Source organism: Coregonus clupeaformis, chromosome 9 (assembly GCF_020615455.1).
Source record: "Coregonus clupeaformis isolate EN_2021a chromosome 9, ASM2061545v1, whole genome shotgun sequence".
Taxonomy (NCBI): domain Eukaryota; kingdom Metazoa; phylum Chordata; class Actinopteri; order Salmoniformes; family Salmonidae; genus Coregonus; species Coregonus clupeaformis.
The window spans coordinates 44,636,767-44,656,880 of NC_059200.1; the positions used below are offsets into that span (position 1 = coordinate 44,636,767).

At 41.2% G+C, this 20,114-nt stretch overlaps 1 protein-coding gene across 1 annotated transcript in view; it reads right to left on the reverse strand.

Annotated features, from left to right (window-relative positions):
• LOC121573987 (CXADR-like membrane protein) overlaps positions 1–19,686 on the reverse strand; it is a 124,803-nt gene extending 105,117 nt beyond the window's left edge. Inside the window, exon 1 of the mRNA XM_041886425.2 lies at positions 19,235–19,686. Within this exon, the coding sequence (XP_041742359.1) occupies positions 19,235–19,265 (31 nt within the window). The 5' untranslated portion in view covers positions 19,266–19,686. The remainder of the gene's footprint in view (positions 1–19,234) is intronic.
• Positions 19,687–20,114: the final 428 nt, after the last annotated feature.

Genomic DNA, 20,114 nt, shown 5'->3' on the forward strand with positions numbered 1-20,114 from the left:
TCAAAGAGATGGGTCTATGTGAACTGTGGAGATATAAACATCCAACGGAATGGAAAGACCAAGTCAAATTGACTGTTTTACACTTACCCTATAAAGCTTGTGGTCTTGGACTACCTCATATGAAGATGTATTACTAGGCTGCAAAACTGCGTTCACTAAAACAATGGACAGCAGACTATCCTTGTGCATGGAGGAGTATCAAAGCCATAAATGTAATACCTTATGATCTAAAATATATTCACTACTTTGGGTCCAAGGCATTGAAGAAAAAAGAGACAGTCCAATGATTCTCAATTCCATTAGTATTTGGGAAAATGTACATAAATTAATGCGATGGAAAGAACCAATATCGCCAGGCACCCCTATTTGGAATAACCCCACCTTACCTCCAGTGTTTAATGACAACACCTTTAGGTCCTGGTTCCAAAGTGGCATCATGAATTTTGAACGTGTACTATGATGGATCACTACTGTAATTCAAACAATTACAAGAAAGATTTGGATTATCCAAGGCCGATCCAAGGTCTTACAACTCAGAAATCTTATTCAATCGCTTCAACAGAATTTGGATGAACCGAAGGCATCTAGCATAGAAAGAATACTGAAAGAAGCAGCTAAGCCAAAAAAGTTGATTGCCAAGTTATATAAAGGGTTGATTGAAAATCTACCTGATGGTTCAGAACCCACAGTATGAGGACAAAATGGGAAACAGATCTAAAGGAAGAAATTGAGGAGTACCATTAGTCACAGTTATGTGAAAATGTTCATACCTGCTCCTACAACCTAAGACATGAACTACTACACTCCTGCCAGAATGCATATAATGCACCCAGAAATGTCACATCTCTGTTGGAGATGCAAAAAGCACAAAGGAAAGCTATTGCATATGCTGTGGTCCTGTGATAAACTGACACCATTTTGGGATAATGTACAGTATGTGCTATCATTTCATTGTGTCTAGGAATTTATATCCATCTATCTCCACGATTATGTCTGTTGGTTAATGTAAATATTGGTGATCAATATCAGTGAAAGTTTTGTCATCTAGATCTAATTGCTACTAAACAAAAACACAAAGTGTTTGATGAAATTTGGAAACCATATGTTGATCACCTTGGGGAATGTGTTGTATAGTGGGGGTTTTGTTTTTGTGTTGTGTTTGTGGGGTGCTGTGCAATAAACATTAAAAACGAATTGTCAAAACAAAAAATATATATATCTGACTTTGTTTCAAAGGTTCAATTTCAAGGTTTGTCTATGTTGAAAATGGGTTATAATGATGACATAATTCTGTGGTTGAAATTTCACCCTCAAAACAACAGTTAAATACTATTTTCAAATCCAATGTATTTTCCACGTCACAATACGTTGACAAATTACGTTGAAACAACATTGATGCAACTAGTTGGTGCACAGTGGGTTTGAGGATTGTGGAGGGTGGGGGGCATGGAAGGTCCTGTGTTTCCTCATTATCCAACGTTAGGAGTGCATCCAAGTGTAGAGATTAATAGAGTGGATGGCATTTTCCCCGCCTGACAGGAAATGTTTGTTTTTTGAGACGAACGTCTGCAGTCATTACCGCCGTAACGTAAGACGGTGGCAGGCCCTTGTTATCTCCTATCATTCCACTGGGAAATAGCACTGCTAAAATAATGAGGATGCCATGCTATCTGACTAATGTAATTCACTGGTACAGAAAAAGCAGATACACTACCACCAAAACAGGGCACAAAATAGGAACCAGAGATGCCCTTTCTATAGCTTGATAAGGACACAGTCTTATATGTCACATCTTAAATATCATACCTTAAAATCTACATTTTTTCAAAGCAACATCGATTTCTTTTTGTTACTCTGACTCCTGTAAATGGCATGTATTTTCCTAAATGCCACGTTTCAGTGAACACAAAGAGAAGGTAGGCATCTGAGAGGGACCTTAGCCTTTTGTCTTCTCCGGAAGCCATGTACACTGCAGTTAGCCTGTCAGATCGCATAATCACCAAGGTAAAGAGGCCAGGAATAGACACAGGAGAGACAGCAAATAGGGGGGTTGGGAACAGTGGCACCTGCGTTAGCCGCACACGTTTCCGCTAAATCCCAAAACATGCTCAATTTGTTACTGCTATAAAAGGGAGCAGCAGTACATAAACACAACCACAAAGGCTCTTTTTTTCCTTCTAAGGAGGAAACTCATGTCAGGCCTTAAAATGATGGGACACGAACTCAGGGAATTTCCCTGAGGGAGAGTCTGCGTTACCTCAGTCTTGGTCCATTGGAGAAAATCCTTGAATGGTAATTTTGTGAGGTCTGTTAATTATGACTTGAAGGACCAACGGCACTAACAGAGGGCTTGTGCTATGACTGGCCAGAATCCAACCACCACAACACAGAAACATAAAACCAGCAAAGATACACATCTGCATGTCCAGCACAGCAGAAAAAGTCTCAATTTCTCCCCAAAGTTAAGTCTAACGACTCGTAAAGAAACAGGGATGGTGGTATCATCTGTTCGGAGAGAGCGAGATGGGGAAAAAAGTGCAGACTGTGAGAAGACTACTTCAGCAGAGTTATCGGCTCTATAAGCACGGTGGTTCCCTAACCTAAGCTTAATAATAGGTTAATTAATATCCTAGCACAAACAGGATAAATATTATCCCTACTGTGTTTACCTTTCATTTCCACAGAAGGTTGAGGCACTTTCTTTCTGACACGCATTGCCGATTGGAGCAATCACTTGCCGTGGGGAGTTAATGGTTGTGCATAAAACACATTTCATCATCCAAAAAACGAAGTTGAGGCCCTGTGGTGTCATCTTCAAGGTTTTGGTTCTGAAAGGGAAACTGACTATAACCATGTAAGGTTTGTGTGGTGTCCATATTAGGACAATCTCTTGCTGAGACTGAGGCTGTCCAAATATGGACACCATAGATGTGGCTTCAATGAGTGTACTTCTCATCATGCCATGATCTCTTGTAAATTTGTAAAAATAGTACCTAAGCCTAAGATTAAACTCAATACACTGCAATTGACTACACTAGATAATACATCATCAAATGTACGCTGAAGTGACACTGATGTTTTTGGACTAAAGTAAATTAACATTAATGAACAGCAATGGAATGAATCACCACAAAATTCCATCACCCGCAAAAATGACAGTAAATCATGCTATTGATGAGGATGCATGCACAAACACAATCACACACACACAAGAGAGTATCTAACTAGTCTATAAAACTGCAGGGTGGGGTTGATAATGCAAGACAAATATTTTGGAAATGAATATTGGCCCTATTTTTTCACTATAAAAGCAAGATGTGCATATGGTTTGAATTACAGTAAACTCAAACCACTCAAAAACATCTCTCAACGCTTAAGTAAAGAGGGCAGTTCCTGTTCCTCTGCACTCCCGATCTGGTTCTAATTTAATCACTCACAGCTCAAAGTGAGGTTTGCTTAGTGGGTAACAGTACTGCAAGAACAACTTTAACACTAGAACAGCTAAAGCAGTCATTTTGACTGCTCATGAATTTGACTGTCCTTGATGGGGGAGAATGGTTGAGTTGTTGAGCGAGGGGAAGCGAACAATGCATAATTATGTAATCACCAATTGTGACAGAAGAACAGGGCGGGCCATTCTATTGTATTGGTATATTCCAATTATAATCTCAAAATGGTTTGCACCCTAGATCACTCCTACAAATCCAAGCTTTATCAGTCTACTCTAGCCTACTTGGAGTACACAGTGAGAGTATGTGTAATTTAAAATTGCAAGAAGAACAAGACAAATGGATGCACATGATTCATTCTTAGAAAAAAGGGTTCCAAAAGGGTTCTTCGGCTGTGCCTATAGGAGAAACCTTTTTGGTTCCAGGTAGAACACGTTTGGGTTCCAGGTAGAACCCTTTTGGGTTCCATGTAGAACCCTCTGTGGAAAGGGTTCTACATGGAACCCAAAAGAGTTCTAGCTGGAACCAAAATGGTTCTACATGGAACCAAAAAGGGTTCTTCAAAGGGTTCCCCTATGGGGACAGACGATGAACCCTTTTAAGTTCTATCTAGCACTTTTTTTTACTAAGAGTGTGCGTTATCACTGCTACAAGATCTGAATGAAAACGACTCAGATGGTGGGTAAGAAATTAATCATGACATCTCTGATGATTATTCTTCTGATTCTGAGGCTCAGCCTGAACCTACACCTCCGAGACCTAAGCGCAAAAAAGCCAGAATGATGCCCACTGAGCAGATGTCCGTGCCACCACCAAATGTAACGCTCATACAGGAGGAAGGAACAAGCTGGTGACAATGCTATGGGCCGATAATAAGCACAAAATGTAATCACTAAGAGAGCAGGCCCTACATCTCAAGCAAAAAAGCAATGCACTCACCAGCACAGGGAGCAAGGAGACACTGCCTGGGATCAGTCTGTTGAGGAGCTGGAAGCATTCATTTCAATCCTGTATGTCCGTGGAGCATTCGGTGGAAAAAGCGTGTATATGGAGAGCTTCATGCGTTACCTCCATTTTGATGACAAAGAAGCGAGAATGCAATGCCTGGAATCAGACAAATTCGCTATGGTATCCGATGTAGCCTATAAATAATTGACTATTTTTGACTGCTTTCACATCGACACTTACAGTGCATTCGGAAAGTATTCAGACCCCTTGATTGTTTTCCACATTTTGTTACGTTACAGCCTTATTCTAAAATTGATTTAAAAAATGTCCCTCATCAATCTACACACAATAACCCATAATGACAAAGCAAAAACAGGTCTTTAGAAATGTTTGTAAATGTATAAAGAATAAAAAACTTAAATATCACATTTGCATAAGTATTCAGACACTTTACACAGTTCTTAGTTGAAGCAGCGATTACAGCCTCGAGTCTTCTTGGGTATAAAGCTACAAGATTTTCACACCTGTATTTGGGGAGTTTCTCCCATTCTTCTCTGCAGATCCTCTCAAGCTCTGTAAGGTTGGATGGGGAGGGTCGCTACACAGCTATTTTCAAGTCTCTCCATTGATGTTCGATCGGGTTCAAGTCAGGGCTCTGGCTGGGCCACTGAAGGACATTCAGAGACTTGTCCCAAAGCCACTCCTGCGTTGTCTTGGCTGTGGGCTTAGGGTCGTTGTCCTGTTGGAAGGTGAACCTTTGCCCCAGTCTGAGGTCCTGAGCGCTCTGGAACAGGTTTTCATCAAGGATCTCTCTGTACTTTGCTCCGTTTAGCTTTCCCTTGATCCTGACTAGTCTCCCAGTCCCTGCTGCTGAAAAACATCCCCACAGCATGATGCTGCCACCACCATGCTTCACCGTAGGGATGGTGCAAGGTTTCCTCCAGACGTGATGCTTTGCATTCAGGCCAAAGAGTTCAATCTGGGTTTCATCAGACCAGAGAATCTTGTTTCTCATAGTCTGAGAGTCATTTAGGTGCCTTTTGGCAAACTCCAAGTGGGCTGTCATATGCCTTTTACTGAGGAGTGGCTTCCGTCTGGCCACTCTACCATAAAGGCCTGATTGGTGGAGTGCTGCAGAGATGGTTGTCCTTCTGGAAGGTTCTCCCATCTCCACAGAGGTGGGGTTCTTGGTGACCTCACTGACCAAGGCCCTTCTCCCCCGATTGCTCAGTTAGGCCAGGCGATCAGCTCTAGGAAGTGTATTGGTGGTTCCAAACTTCTTCAATTTAAGAATGATGGAGGCCACTGTGTTCTTGGGGACCTTCAATGCTGCAGAAATTTTTTGGTACCCTTCACCAAATCTGTGCCTCGACACAATCCTGTCTTGGAGCTCTACGGACAATTCCTTCGACCTTATGGCTTGGTTTTTGCTCTGACATGCACTGTCAACTGTGGGACCTTATATAGAAAGGGGTGTGCCTTTCCAAATCATGTCCAATCAATTGAATTTACCACAGGTGGACTCCAATCAAGTTGTAGAAACATCTCAAGGATGATCAATGGAAACAGGATGCACCTGAGCTCAATTTCGAGTCTCATAGCAAAGGTATTTATAAGGTATTTCTGTTTTTAATTTTGAATACATTTGCAAACATTTCCAAAAAACTTTTATTAACTTTGTCATTATGGGGTATTGTGTGTAGATTGATAAGGATTTTTATTTATTTAATCCATTATAGAATAAGGCTTTAACGTAACGAAATATAGAAAAAGTCAAGGGTTCTGAATACTTTCGAAATGCATTATAATTGAAATCCATTCCAGGTGACTACCTAATGAATCTGGTTGAGAGAATGCCAAGAGTGTGCAAAGATGTCATCAAGGCAAAGGGTGGCTGAAGAATCTCAAATAAAAAATATATTTTGATTTGTTTAACACTTTTTTGGTTACTACATGATTCCATATGTGTTATTTCATAGTTTCGATGTCTTCACTATTATTCTACATTGAAAAAATAGTAAAAAAAAAAAAAAATTGAATGAGTAGGTGTGTCCAAACTTTTGACTGGTAGTTTATATTGTCTTTGTAATGTGGTTAACTTCAAAAATCTAAATGAAAATTATTGAAATCTAAAAGACTAAATTCAACCAGAGTGTGCCAAAATCAAAAATCAATCCAGATTGGATGTGACAGCAGATGAGGTGCAAACTATCGACCACGCCCCCTGACTTTGAGAAGCTCTGACGCGACATGCATCAAGCACACCCATCTCATTAGTGGTGGTGAGATAAGGGTGCGTTCAAGAGAACTGGGAACGTTTAAAAAAAAAACGAGGACAAATCATGACGTCAGTGATCTTCAGGTCGGAAAGTCAGAGCTTTAGAAAGAGGCCAGAGTTCCCGACTTGGAATTCGAGTTGGATGACCGTTCAAAGCTATTTTCCCCAGTCGGAGCTCGTTTTTTTCCCTAGTTTCCAGTTGTCTTGAACAAACTGAAGTCGAAACTTGTTTTGAACGCAGCATTAGATGACAGACTCATTTGCAATTGACTGATATACAGTGGGGAAAAAAAGTATTTAGTCAGCCACCAATTGTGCAAGTTCTCCCACTTAAAAAGATGAGAGAGGCCTGTAATTTTCATCATAGGTACACGTCAACTATGACAGACAAAATGAGATATTTTTTCTCCAGAAAATCACATTGTAGGATTTTTTATGAATTTATTTGCAAATTATGGTGGTTTTCACACACTGTTGCTGGTATTTTGGCCCATTCCTCCATGCAGATCTCCTCTAGAGCAGTGATGTTTTGGGGCTGTCGCTGGGCAACACAGACTTTCAACTCCCTCCAAAGATTTTCTATGGGGTTGAGATCTGGAGACTGGCTAGGCCACTCCAGGACCTTGAAATGCTTCTTACGAAGCCACTCCTTCGTTGCCCAGGCGGTGTGTTTGGGATCATTGTCATGCTGAAAGACCCAGCCACGTTTCATCTTCAATGCCCTTGCTGATGGAAGGAGGTTTTCACTCAAAATCTCACGATACATGGCCCCATTCATTCTTTCCTTTACACGGATCAGTCGTCCTGGTCCCTTTGCAGAAAAACGGCCCCAAAGCATGATGTTTCCACCCCCATGCTTCACAGTAGGTATGGTGTTCTTTGGATGCAACTCAGCATTCTTTGTCCTCCAAACACGACGAGTTGAGTTTTTACCAAAAGTTCTATTTTGGTTTCATCTGACCATATGATATTCTCCCAATCCTCTTCTGGATCATCCAAATGCACTCTAGCAAACTTCAGACGGGCCTGGACATGTACTGGCTTAAGCAGGGGGACACGTCTGGCACTGCAGGATTTGAGTCCCTGGCGGCGTAGTGTGTTACTGATGGTAGGCTTTGTTACTTTGGTCCCAGCTCTCTGCAGGTCATTCACTAGGTCCCCCACGTGTGGTTCTGGGATTTTTGCTCACCGTTCTTGTGATCATTTTGACCCCACGGGGTGAGATCTTGCGTGGAGCCCCCAGATCGAGGGGAGATTATCAGTGGTCTTGTATGTCTTCCATTTCCTAATAATTGCTCCCACAGTTGATTTCTTCAAACCAAGCTGCTTACCTATTGCAGATTCAGTCTTCCCAGCCTGGTGCAGGTCTACAATTTTGTTTCTGGTGTCCTTTGACAGCTCTTTGGTCTTGGCCATAGTGGAGTTTGGAGTGTGACTGTTTGAGGTTGTGGACAGGTGTCTTTTATACTGATAACAAGTTCAAACAGGTGCCATTAATACAGGTAACGAGTGGAGGACAGAGGAGCCTCTTAAAGAAGAAGTTACAGGTCTGTGAGAGCCAGAAATCTTGCTTGTTTGTAGGTGACCAAATACTTATTTTCCACCATAATTTGCAAATAAATTCATAAAAAATCCTACAATGTGAATTTCTGGAAAAAAAAATCTCAATTTGTCTGTCATAGTTGACGTGTACCTATGATGAAAATTACAGGCCTCTCTCATCTTTTTAAGTGGGAGAACTTGCACAATTGGTGGCTGACTAAATACTTTTTCCCCCACTGTAGCCCCACATTAAAAGTATGTGATTGTAAGTTGAGAAGACAATCTCAATCTGCAATTGACTGCCATAGCCCCAAATAAAAAAGTCAACATTGGCTGTTAATTACATAATTATTTTCACATGGTTGTGGTCGTGAGAATTTTCAGATATCAAAATGGGGTCTTAGATGAAAAAAGTTTGGGAACCCCTGGCCTACAGTAACATAAAGTAATGAAAATGCTATTGTGAAAATTTAAAATATTTTTCCTCGTATTCTAATGTAACCTAAGAGCTTCATAAACACAAGCAAATTATTATTTTTGCGACAGCATATATGAAATGTATGAATTACACTGTTAGAATGTTGCAGTCAGAATGACTGCACATTAGCTTGAAGGGGGGTCCCCCTTCTAGTGTGAAGAACAGCTAGTCTACCTGGGGTCCATACACACAACCAAAAATACATTACAGACGTAAGACTATACAGTTGAGTTGACATTACAAGACAGTCACACAATTGACAGCAGTAGACATTAAATACAAAGGGACATGAGGATGAGACAAGAGGAGTCAACAAACAATTGTCATGTTAAAATAACTAAAAGCGCCATGACAGAAAAAATATACAATTACAGAGCATCCAATACACATCTATCAAATTGCTAAAATGTATGCAGAGCATGAATTCCATACCACACATTTCATACCAGGGCAACCATACATGTAATTATGATTAGGTTGCCTAATCTGACAATAAACCATATGGGGTGTGGAACAACAGTACACTTGAAATAACTCTAAATGAAAATCTGAAAAAGTATCTTATTTTCACCTACACAAAAAAGCCCTTTCAAGACCAGAACTGACTAGATCAATGAGATAAGGAAATAAAGTGGATTTTAAGATTATTTTATGACATGTTTCTGAAGGGGCAAACATTTCGCCTGCCGCTAACGTGGAGCCCAAAGTGAATGCTAATTGATTTGGAGAGAAGATGGCGTGTGCGTGAGATGGAGCGCCTCTGTGGCAAAGTCGACAGATATCCCCTGTCTCACTGTAAGACAACAACAGAGCTCCTATCTAGAGCCACTTGACTGCAGCTTCCACCCGAGAGACAGGCAGAAAAAGAGGAAGAGGGAGAGAGAGAACGAGGGAGAAGAGAAAGAGAAGGGGAGAGAAAGAGTGAGTGGGGAGAGAGAGGACAGAGAGAGAGAGCGAGAGATAAAGAGAGAGAAAGAGACAGTGAGTGCCAGTGATTTGAGGCCAGAGCAGCACAGCAATATGTCACTTCCTAACCGCTGGCTCTAGAGACTTGAGAGGCTTGTGTCATCTCCACACTTGACAGATACTTTGCCTGCCCCTGGAGATGCAGTCTAAATATAACCAAGCCTAGGGGAGAGATATGGTTTTTAAATCACTGTTTGCATTCAACTTGATAGATCACATTAATTGCTTTATATACGTGCATGTAGGCTATGTTGCAGGAAAGGTAATTCTATGAGATATGGTCATGTGCGACCTGTGGGACTCCATTCCTATAAGTGTGATACTTCATATGTGGAGCATTTTGAATGGAAAGAGAAATAGAGTGTGAAACGGCAGCAAGCCACTGGGTGAAAGACAAATCCAAGGGGAGAACTGACTGGGGAGCAACACTGACTACAAGGAGAAAGGAGACTAATTTTCCCCATCAGCTCTTAGACACATGAATGGTGCCAGGGTTATTCACCGTCCCAGTCAGTCATCAAAAACATTTTTGGAGGGCGCCAGCTTGTTCCAAAAGGGAGGTCACGAGATGATTCAATGTGAAAGGCTTCTTTAACTTTACTCCACTGTATTTCACTGATCATCTGGGTGGGAGGATATTGAATGTAACGGATAATATTAAAATGTAGCACTGTTCGGATATCTCCATCCCCTCAGGTGTGAAACTATGACCAGCCTTAGAATGAATTAAGACAAGGTCAGAATCATTCTAGAATCTGTAGGCTAAACTATATACTGAAAGAGGTTGTTAGCTCAATCAGATGTACTGTATAGCCTAGCATAGAGAGCATATAGGCTACTGTCAGGGCTTTATCAGAGGCTAAAGTGAAATTACTTGTAATGAAAACTTACTTAGGCCTGTATACAGTTCTATGACCATACTCATTAATGACATTATCTTTATTTTCTCACTACCTAACCTACTTGTTTTGTTTGAAATGCTCCGAGGCAAACTGACTACCATGAGGCAAAGCGTGTTGTTTCTAATGCTCGGGCCGGGTTGCATGGCTTGTCTAACTCACTGCCATAATGCAACTAATGAAAGCTCAGTCTCATCACCCCATGGACAAGCAGGCTAATTGCGGTGGCGTGCCCCGTCCGTCCCGATGGCATGCCCCTTCCGGGGTGTGCCCCATCCGTCCCGACGGTTCAGCGAGACTGGGACATCACCACACACTCACGTGTCTCAACCCACTGGGCAGAGATGTCAATTCAACGTAATTTCATTGAAATGACGTGGAAACAACATTTATTCAACCAGTGTGTGCCCAGTGGGAAGACATGATAGCTTAGCGGTTAGAGTGTTGGGCCATCAACCGAAAGGCCGCTAGTTTGAATCCCGAGCAGACAAATTGAAAAATCTGCCAATGTGCCCTTTGAGCAACGCACTTAACCCTAATTGCTCCAGGGTCACCATTGCTAATGGCAAACACTGGACGCAACCCCACTCTCTGGGGGAGTTGGGATATGCAAACAACACATTTCCAATTCACACATGCATATTAATACACACTGGTACATGTGTGAATTAGGACAAATATAAGCACCCACCAATTTATTATGGCTGACCCGACTATAAACACACGAACAACATAGTTCGAGAGGACATTGAGGATGACTAAGGACGCTGTTCAATCTGTATTGCAGAAATTCGGCGTTACAGCGTGATTTAAATTGAAAGGCAATGTTCGCGCAACAGCGGAGACTACATTCACGGTAAACGCTGCATATTAGGAATTAATATTTTCCCAAAAATCAATCAAAAGTTTCAGTACTGGAAGAAAAAATTGTTTTATCCTGAGAGTCCCATGAAATACCGCAAAAATCGGAAGTCCCATTTAAAGCGTTTAAAACCACGATATGGTCACTATGCCAGGGTTCTCCCCAAATAAGAGGGGAGCTGCACCACCATGTCGGCATTTTAAGTAAAGATTTCAGAGCAAATGAAACTGATATTTAGTAATGATAGAGTAACTACAGTACCAGTCAAAAGTTACTCACACAGCTACTCATTCAAGGGTTTTTCTTTATTTGTACTATTTTCTACATTGTAGAATAATAGTGAAGACATCAAAACTATGAAACAACACATATGGAATCATGTAGTAACCAAAAAAGTGTTAAACAAATCAAACTATATTTTATATTTGAGATTCTTCACCCTTTGCCTTGATGACAGCTTTGCACACTCTTGGCATTCTCTCAACCAGCTTCACCTGGAATGCTTTTCCAACAGTCTTGAAGGAGTTCCCACATATGCTGAGCACTTGTTGGCTGCTTTTCCTTCACACTGCCGTCTGACACATCCCAAACCATCTCAACGGGGTTGAGGTCGGGGGATTGTGGAGGCCATGTCATCTGATGCAGCACTCCATCACTCTCCTTCTTGTTAAAATAGTCCTTACACAGCCTGGAGGTGTGTTGGGTCATTGTCCTGTTGAAAAACAAATGATAGTCCCACTAAGCCCAATCCAGATGGGATGGCATATCGCTGCAGAATGCTATGGTAGCCATGCTGATTAATTGTGACTTGAATTCTAAATAAATCACAGACAGTGTCACCAGCAAAGCACCCCCACACCATAACACCTCCTCCTCCATGCTTTATGGTGGGAACTACACATGCAGAGATCATCCGTTCACCCACACCGCGTCTCACAAAGAAACAGCGGTTGGAACCAAAAATCTCAAATTTGGACTCCAAACCAAAGGACACATTTCCACCGGTCTAATGTCCATTGCTTGTGTTTCTTGGCCCAAGCAAGTCTCTTCTTCTTATTGGTGTCCTTTAGTAGTGGTTTCTTTGAAGCAATTCGACCATAAAGGCCTGATTCACACAGTCCCCTCTGAACAGTTAATGTTGAGATGTGTCTGTGACTTGAACTCTGTGAAGCATTTATTTGGGCTGCAATTTCTGAGGCTGGTAACTCTAATGAACATATCCTCTGCAGCAGAGGTAACTCTGGGTCTTCCATTCCTGTGGCGGTCCTCATGAGAGCCAGTTTCATCATAGCGCTTGATGGTTTTTGCGATTGCACTTGAAGAAACTTTCAAAATTCTTGACATTTTCCAGATTGACTGACCTTCATCTCTTAAAGTAATGATGGACTGTCATTTAACTTTGTTTATTTGAACTGTTCTTGCCATGATATGGACTTTTATAAATAAATAAAATAAAATATATTTTGATTTGTTTAACACCTTTTTGGTTACTACATGATTCCATATGTGTTATTTCATAGTTTTGATGTCTTTACTATTATTCTACAATGTAAAAAATAGTAAAAATAAAGAAAAAACCTTGAATGAGTAAGTGTGTCCAAACTTTTGACTGGTAGTGTATCTTTGATCGCCAATGACATTGTTGTGAACTGGCAAAACAGGCCGGTTATCAATTCAGAGCGTTATCATGTTCCTCAATTAATTCAGCGTATTTCAGCAGTAGGCTATCTCGAAATGGAGCATGCTCCGGACGTAAAGGGCACACCCCGAGTATAGAGTATAGCGTTGTCGAATCATACAAACTTTGCAAATGCACTTCGTAACTGCAGTCAAACAAAAGTAAAATGACTAACGTTGCTAAGCTTGCTAGATAACCTCCTTCAACGAATGACAGAATATCTCCTAAATTTAGCTCAATCTAGTTGATGATTATACAGATAGCAGATCAGCTGATGAATAATGGGGAGATGAAGAGTGGAAATAGTTTAAATATCAATGGGCAGCAAGTACAAGACAGTGCAGAGGAGCGGGGAAAATGTTATAGCGGTATTTTGGCATGCATAGGCGAAATAATGCAACTTATGGGAGACAGGAGTCAGGATTTTGGGTTTTCTGCAGGATTCGGACTGGATAGGGAAGAAAAAAAAACACTGGGCAAAAACTGGTCCAATCAACTTTCCACGTCATTTCAAACAAAAAATGTAATGTGATGATGTTGAATTAAAGTGGAAAACTGATTGGATTTGCAAAAAGTCATCAAAGTAAGGGAATTTAGTATTTTTTTCATCAAAGCTTTAAGCTAAATCAAATGACATGGTGACATTTCTTGTTGAATTCACGTTAGTTGACAACTCAACCAAATGTAAATCAAATTAGACGTTGAACTGAACTGTGCCCAGTGGTTAGGCTCTAGGACAGGAGAAGATTGTAAATTTTTTCTCATGCCTCTCCGAATTGTTAACAGACAGAGATGCCTCTGTAGTGAATTGTGCATAGGCCTATCAATATTGTGACTGTCTGAAGAGTCACAATAACCAGGTTCCCATCCAAACTTTTTTGTGCGTTAAGTACATGTCAGATAAAAAATGTCCGATAAAGAATGTCATTTTCAATAAATATCGAGGGTCTTATTCTGGTGACATGTTGATTGATGCTTGGCTTCCGTTTGACAATTTAAGATAATGTTGCTCTTTTGTCAATAATAATCTCATAATGTAGTATATACCTGCACTGTATCTGCCAGCTGTTGGCTAGAGCGCAGGTGCCAATACCAGAGTGGGCACATTCGCTATATAACACAACATTTTTTGTGACAAAAACATCAGAATTTTGAATATTCGCATGTAAATCGCCAACTGGATGGAAACATAGCTAGTGACAGCTCAAAGAGGCACACATTATTTTAGAGGCTATACTGTAGGGGTTTCCTTTAGGGTTTATTAACTGCATTTGGGTCTCGTGTGCAGTCTGGCAGTGTCAATTATGCGTGTGCTTTGAATTTATGGCAACTTTGTGTGAAGTAGATACACTCGGCTAAAGGCTTCCACGCGACAACCTGTTTGGATAATATGCTATTACATTTTTTGCTAATCTGCTGCTGCGCATGTTGTGTATTTTGTGGAAATGCATTAGTGCAACATTGGGGAAAATTTTTCTGATATCCCCGGTCTTGTCATTTAAAAAAGAAATTGGGAAACGTGAAGAGTGTTCCCGGGACAGTCCTGGGATCCCGGTTACCATGTTAATCCCTACTGCATATGTTGGCTCAATCGGAAATTACCTTTACATTTCTACCGCGCAATCTGTAACACTTCAGCGATACAGATTGAATAGAGCCCTAACGCTACTTTCGTATTGCTGAATCCCGTACGAATGTAAAGCATTTCAGATGATAATGACAGCCTTATATATAAAACAATGACCTTTCCAAGTCAATAAGGTATAGGCCTACTGTACCTTGATGACATTACCAAAACTGCAGTCTACACACATGGATTGCCCAGGGATTTTCAGTAAAAAGCTGTTATCACAAAATCCATGCTGATTAAATTAGGCTTTACACTGTGGACAAATCGTTAAAATAGTCTACGCCCATACTTCGATAGGCCTATAGGTCAACCAAAGAACAAACTCAAAACCAAAATTATACAACCAAAATTGTCAAGTTGTCAACAATTCAATTATTGAGATCTACAATATTGGCTGGCCCAGCTATTATTTACTCACGTTACACACCAGCCTGGCCTCAGAGAGTAGTGTCACACCCTGGCTCTGGGACTCTATATGTTGAGCCAGGGTGTGTTCATTCTATGTGTTGAAGTTCTATGTTGGGAGTTCTAGTTTGATTATTTCTATGTTGGCCAGAGTGACTCCCAATCAGAGGCAACGAGTGTCAGCTGTTGCTGGTTGTCTCTGATTGGGAGCCATATTTATACTGTCTGTTTTCCCTGAGTGTTTGTGGGATCTTGTTCCAGTTGGTTGTGTTAGACTTAGGACGTCACGGTATCGTTTGTTGTTTTGTTATTCGTGTGTGCACTTTAATTAAATAAAGTATGTTCGCTCAACACGCTGCGCCTTGGTCTACTCGATACGACGATCGTGACAAGTAGACACATACATTTACATTTACATTTTAGTCATTTAGCAGACGTTCTTATAGTAGCATAGTAAACGTAAATCTGTGACACTCAAATTAGTATGATAATATGTTACGTTTGGTATGGTTCATAAGACAGAAGGCTACTTAAGCCAAAAACAAAAGGAGGGAGGTTGTTCGGGGAGGATGTGTGGGCATATTACCTGAACATCTAGCAACCAATGACGTATATAAACCCTGGACTGCTGAAGCTATGTATTGGCCATTGAGATGCTTTGAAGCCACTGGTCGGCCATATTGGCACTCCCCAGTAGGAGCAGTCCTGTATAGAAATTAATGGCATTCTACAGTATTTCAATTAAATGTTTCAAGGACAAAATGACATGTAATTAAGTCATCGCAAAAAAAGATACTTTAAGGAAAATGTTATAAATGTTTTCATTTTTCCATTAAGCTCACATAATACAATTTAAAAGTACACATTAAGGTGTCCGTACTAGAATTAATGTAGCAAAAACGAATGTAGACGTTAATAAATGCATTGGGGGTGTGCCAAGATGGTGGCGCAGTAGCTTCAACACAGCACCTTCTATCCCTCATCTAGTGTACATACAGTACATTCTGAAAGTATTCAGACCCCTTGACTTTGTCCAAATGTTGCAACGTTACAGCCTTATTCTAAAATGGATTAAATAAAAAATGTCCCTCATCAATTTATACACAATACCCGATAATGACAATGCGAAAAGAGGTTTTTATCCTTTCTTGCAAATGTATTCAAAATAAAAAAGTATTCAGACCCTTTGTTATGAGACTCGAAATTGAGCTCAGGTGCATCCTGTTTCCATTGATCATCCCTGAGTTGTTTCTACAACTTGATTGGAGTCCACCAGTGGTCAATTCAATTGATTGGACATGATTGGACATGATTTGGAAAGGCACACACCTGTCTATATAAGTGCATGTCAGATCAAAAACCGAGCCATGAGGTCGAACGAATTGTCCGTAGAGCTCCGAGACAGGATTGTGTCGAGGCACAGATCTGGGGAAGGGTACCAAAACATTTCTGTAGCATTGAAGGTCCTCAAGAACACAGTGGCCTCCATCATTCTTAAATAGAAGAAGTTTGGAACCACCAAGACTCTTCCTAGAGCCGGCCGCCTGGCCAAACTGAGCAATTGGGGGAGAAGGGCCTTGGTCAGGGAGGTGACCAAGAACCGATAGTCACTCTAACAGAGCTCCAGACTTCCTTTGTGTCGATGGGAGAACCTTCCAGGAGGACAACCATCTCTGCAGCACTCGACCAATCAGGCCTTTAGGGTAGAGTGGCCAGATGGAAGCCACTCCTCAGTAAAATTCACATGACAGCCCACTTGGTGTTTGCCAAAAGGCACCTAAAGGACTCTCAGACCATGAGAAACAAGATTCTCTGGTCTGATGAAACCAAGATTAAACTCTTTGGCCTGAATGCCAAGCGTCACGTCTGAAGGAAACCTGGCACCATCCCTACGGTGAAGCATGGTGGTGACAGCATCATGCTGTGGGGATGTTTTTCAGGGGAAGGGAGACTAGTCAGGATTGAGGCAAAGATTAACGGAGCAAAGTACAGAGATCCTTGATGAAAACCTGCTCCAGAGCGCTCAGGACCTGGGGGAGAAGGTTCACCTTCCAACAGGAGAACAACCCTAAGCACACAGCCAAGACAATGAAGGAGTGCCTTCAGGACAAGTCTCTGAATGTCCTTGAGAGGCCCAGCCAGAGCCCGGACTTTAACCCAATTGAACATCTCTGGAGACACCTGAATATAGCTGTGCAGCGACGCTCCACATCCAACCTGATAGAGTTTGAGAGGATCTGCAGAGAAGAATAGGAGACACTCCCCAAATACAGGTGTGCCAAGCTTGTAGCGTCATACCCAAGAAGACTCAAGGCTGTAATCGCAACCAAAAGTGCTTCAACAAAGTACTGAGTAAAGGGTCTGAATACTTATGCAAATGTGATATTTACATTTTTTATTTTTAATAGATGTGCAAAAATCTCTAAAAAAAGTTTTTTGCTTTGTCATTATGGGGTATCGTGTCTACATTGATGAGGGAAAAAAACAATTTAATCCATTTTAGAATAAGGCTGTAACGTAACAAAATGTGGAAAAAGTCAAGGGGTCTGAATACTTTCCAAATGCACTGTATAAATCATTGCTAGCAACCCAAAGTTTGTGTGTTCCAATCACATCATGGACAACTTTAGCATTTTAGCTAATTAGCAACTTTACTACTTCCTGACACCCACTCATCAACTGAAACAATTAATATAGAAGTTATAACTTGTTATAGCAATATAAAAATGAGGAAGTATGCGACCTAATATGTTTATGTAGCCTAATACCTGGAATACTGAACAAAAATATAAACGCAACATCTAAAGTGTTTGTCCCATGTTTCATGAAGTGAAATAAAAGATCCCAGAAATTGTCCATAAGCACAAAAAGCTTATTTCTCTCAAATTGTGTGCACAAATTTGTTTACATCCCTGTTAGTGAGCATTTCTCCTTTGCCAAGATAATCCATTCACCTGACAGGTGTGGCATATCAAGAACCTGATTAAACAGCATCATCATTACACAAGTGCACCTTGTGCTGATTACAATAAAAGGCCACTCTAAAATGTGCAGTTTTGTCACACAACACAATGCCACAGATGTCTTAAGTTTTGAGGGAGCGTGCAGTTGGCATGCTGACTGCAGGAATGTCCACCAAAGCTTTTGCCAGAGAATTGAATGATCATTTCTCTACCATAAGCCACATCCAACTTTGTTTTAGAGAATTTTGCAGTACATCCAATCGGCCTCACAACTGCAGACCAGGTGTAACCACGCCAGCCCACGACCTCCACATCCGGCTTCTTCACCTGCGGGATCATCTGAGACCAGCCCCCTGGACAGCTGATGAAACTGAGGAGTATTTCTGTCTGTAATAAAGCCCTTTTGTGGGGAAAAACACACTCCCAAGTGGGTGGGCCTATGCCCTCCCAGGCCCACCCATGGCTGCGCCCCTGCCCAGTCATGTGAAATTCATAGATTAGGGCCTAATGAATTTATTTCAATTGACTGATTTCCTTATATGAACTGTACCTCAGAAAAGCATGTTTTATTTATATTTTTGTTCAGTATAATTACGCATAGGCTATTGGCACCCCCAATAGACTGCCTAATGGAAATATGTTGTGATATCATTCCGAAGTTGTGTTTCATCATCACCTTGAATATCATTTGGCAACAGGAGCTTTGAAAAAGCCTAAAAACACAATAGCCTATACATTTTAAAGTGTGTTCAGAATATCTGTTGGACACTCAAAGCAATGAACCTTAGGGCATCAGGTCAAATATGCAAATGTATAATCGACTTCGTAATGATAGTCTTGGCTACATTATTTATCATTATTTTGAATGAGCTTCAGAAAACACTATAGTTAAGTTTTAAGATGTGGTTGGGATGAGCGGCAAGGTTCTTGCAATGGGGAGATCTTGAACACATCTTAAAACTGCGATGGCATCGTAGAAAATGATTTGGATTACAATATCATCTAAAATGCTATAAAGCCCAGTATAGCATAGGCTACTATGCTACTTCACATGTAGACTGACATGGATTGCGCTATACTTCACCACAGTCTTATTTAATGAATATAACAGCGCGTGGCTCATGCACTGAACTTACCCAGGAACAATGTGTGAAATGAGCCAGACATCACGACTCTCAGCTGGAAGGAAAATTCCACACAAACGAGCAGAAAACGATGTCTTCTTGCTCCCCTAATATACCTGTGCCCTCAAATCGGAATAAATCGGAATAGAGCGATTGAAGTTAGTGGGTCTATATAGGTAGGCTACACAGGTTGTCATACACGTTCTCCCAATGTCCTTGTGCTCATTCACAAATATAGCAGCACCTTTTCATTATTTCTCACAGAACACCCGGTAAATTAGAGTTCACTCCACCTAAACAAGAATACATGTCTGCGTTCTTGCAGGATCCGTACTTATGCCCCCTCACTGTCTCCCCATTCGACAAGATACAAAGCCGGTGCAATATGTATGCACAAAACCTCTTTGAAAACCGGGAACCTCTACAGTTGCGAGCGCACACATGCCCTTGCGGTGCCAGCGCGAGCGCTTTCACACCAACACATATTCCTACCGGACAAGCAGCATGATGATTGGCCACTCCTTATCACATTCGCAGGTACAGTACAACATTAGCATCAGTGTGAGGAAAGAGCACTGGAGTTGGAGTGACTGTGACTGCAGTGGAGCGATTTCAACCGAAGCCCTCACAAAAGTAGAGATTTGCACAGCATGTTATAACATTATGAAAGTGACAAATACCAGGTTATATCCACATGTATGTTTAGGCTCACATTAAAAAGAGATGTCAATGTCAACGTGACTTCCCTGCAGGTCCGGCGTTATGGGCGGGCCCTAGGGGGCCTGGCCCGCACTACTGTACTTCTTTGCCCGTCCAAAGAAAATATTGATCATTTATTTGACCGAGATGCGCGCCGACAGAAAGACGCATCAAGCTCAGATAAAGCAACCGA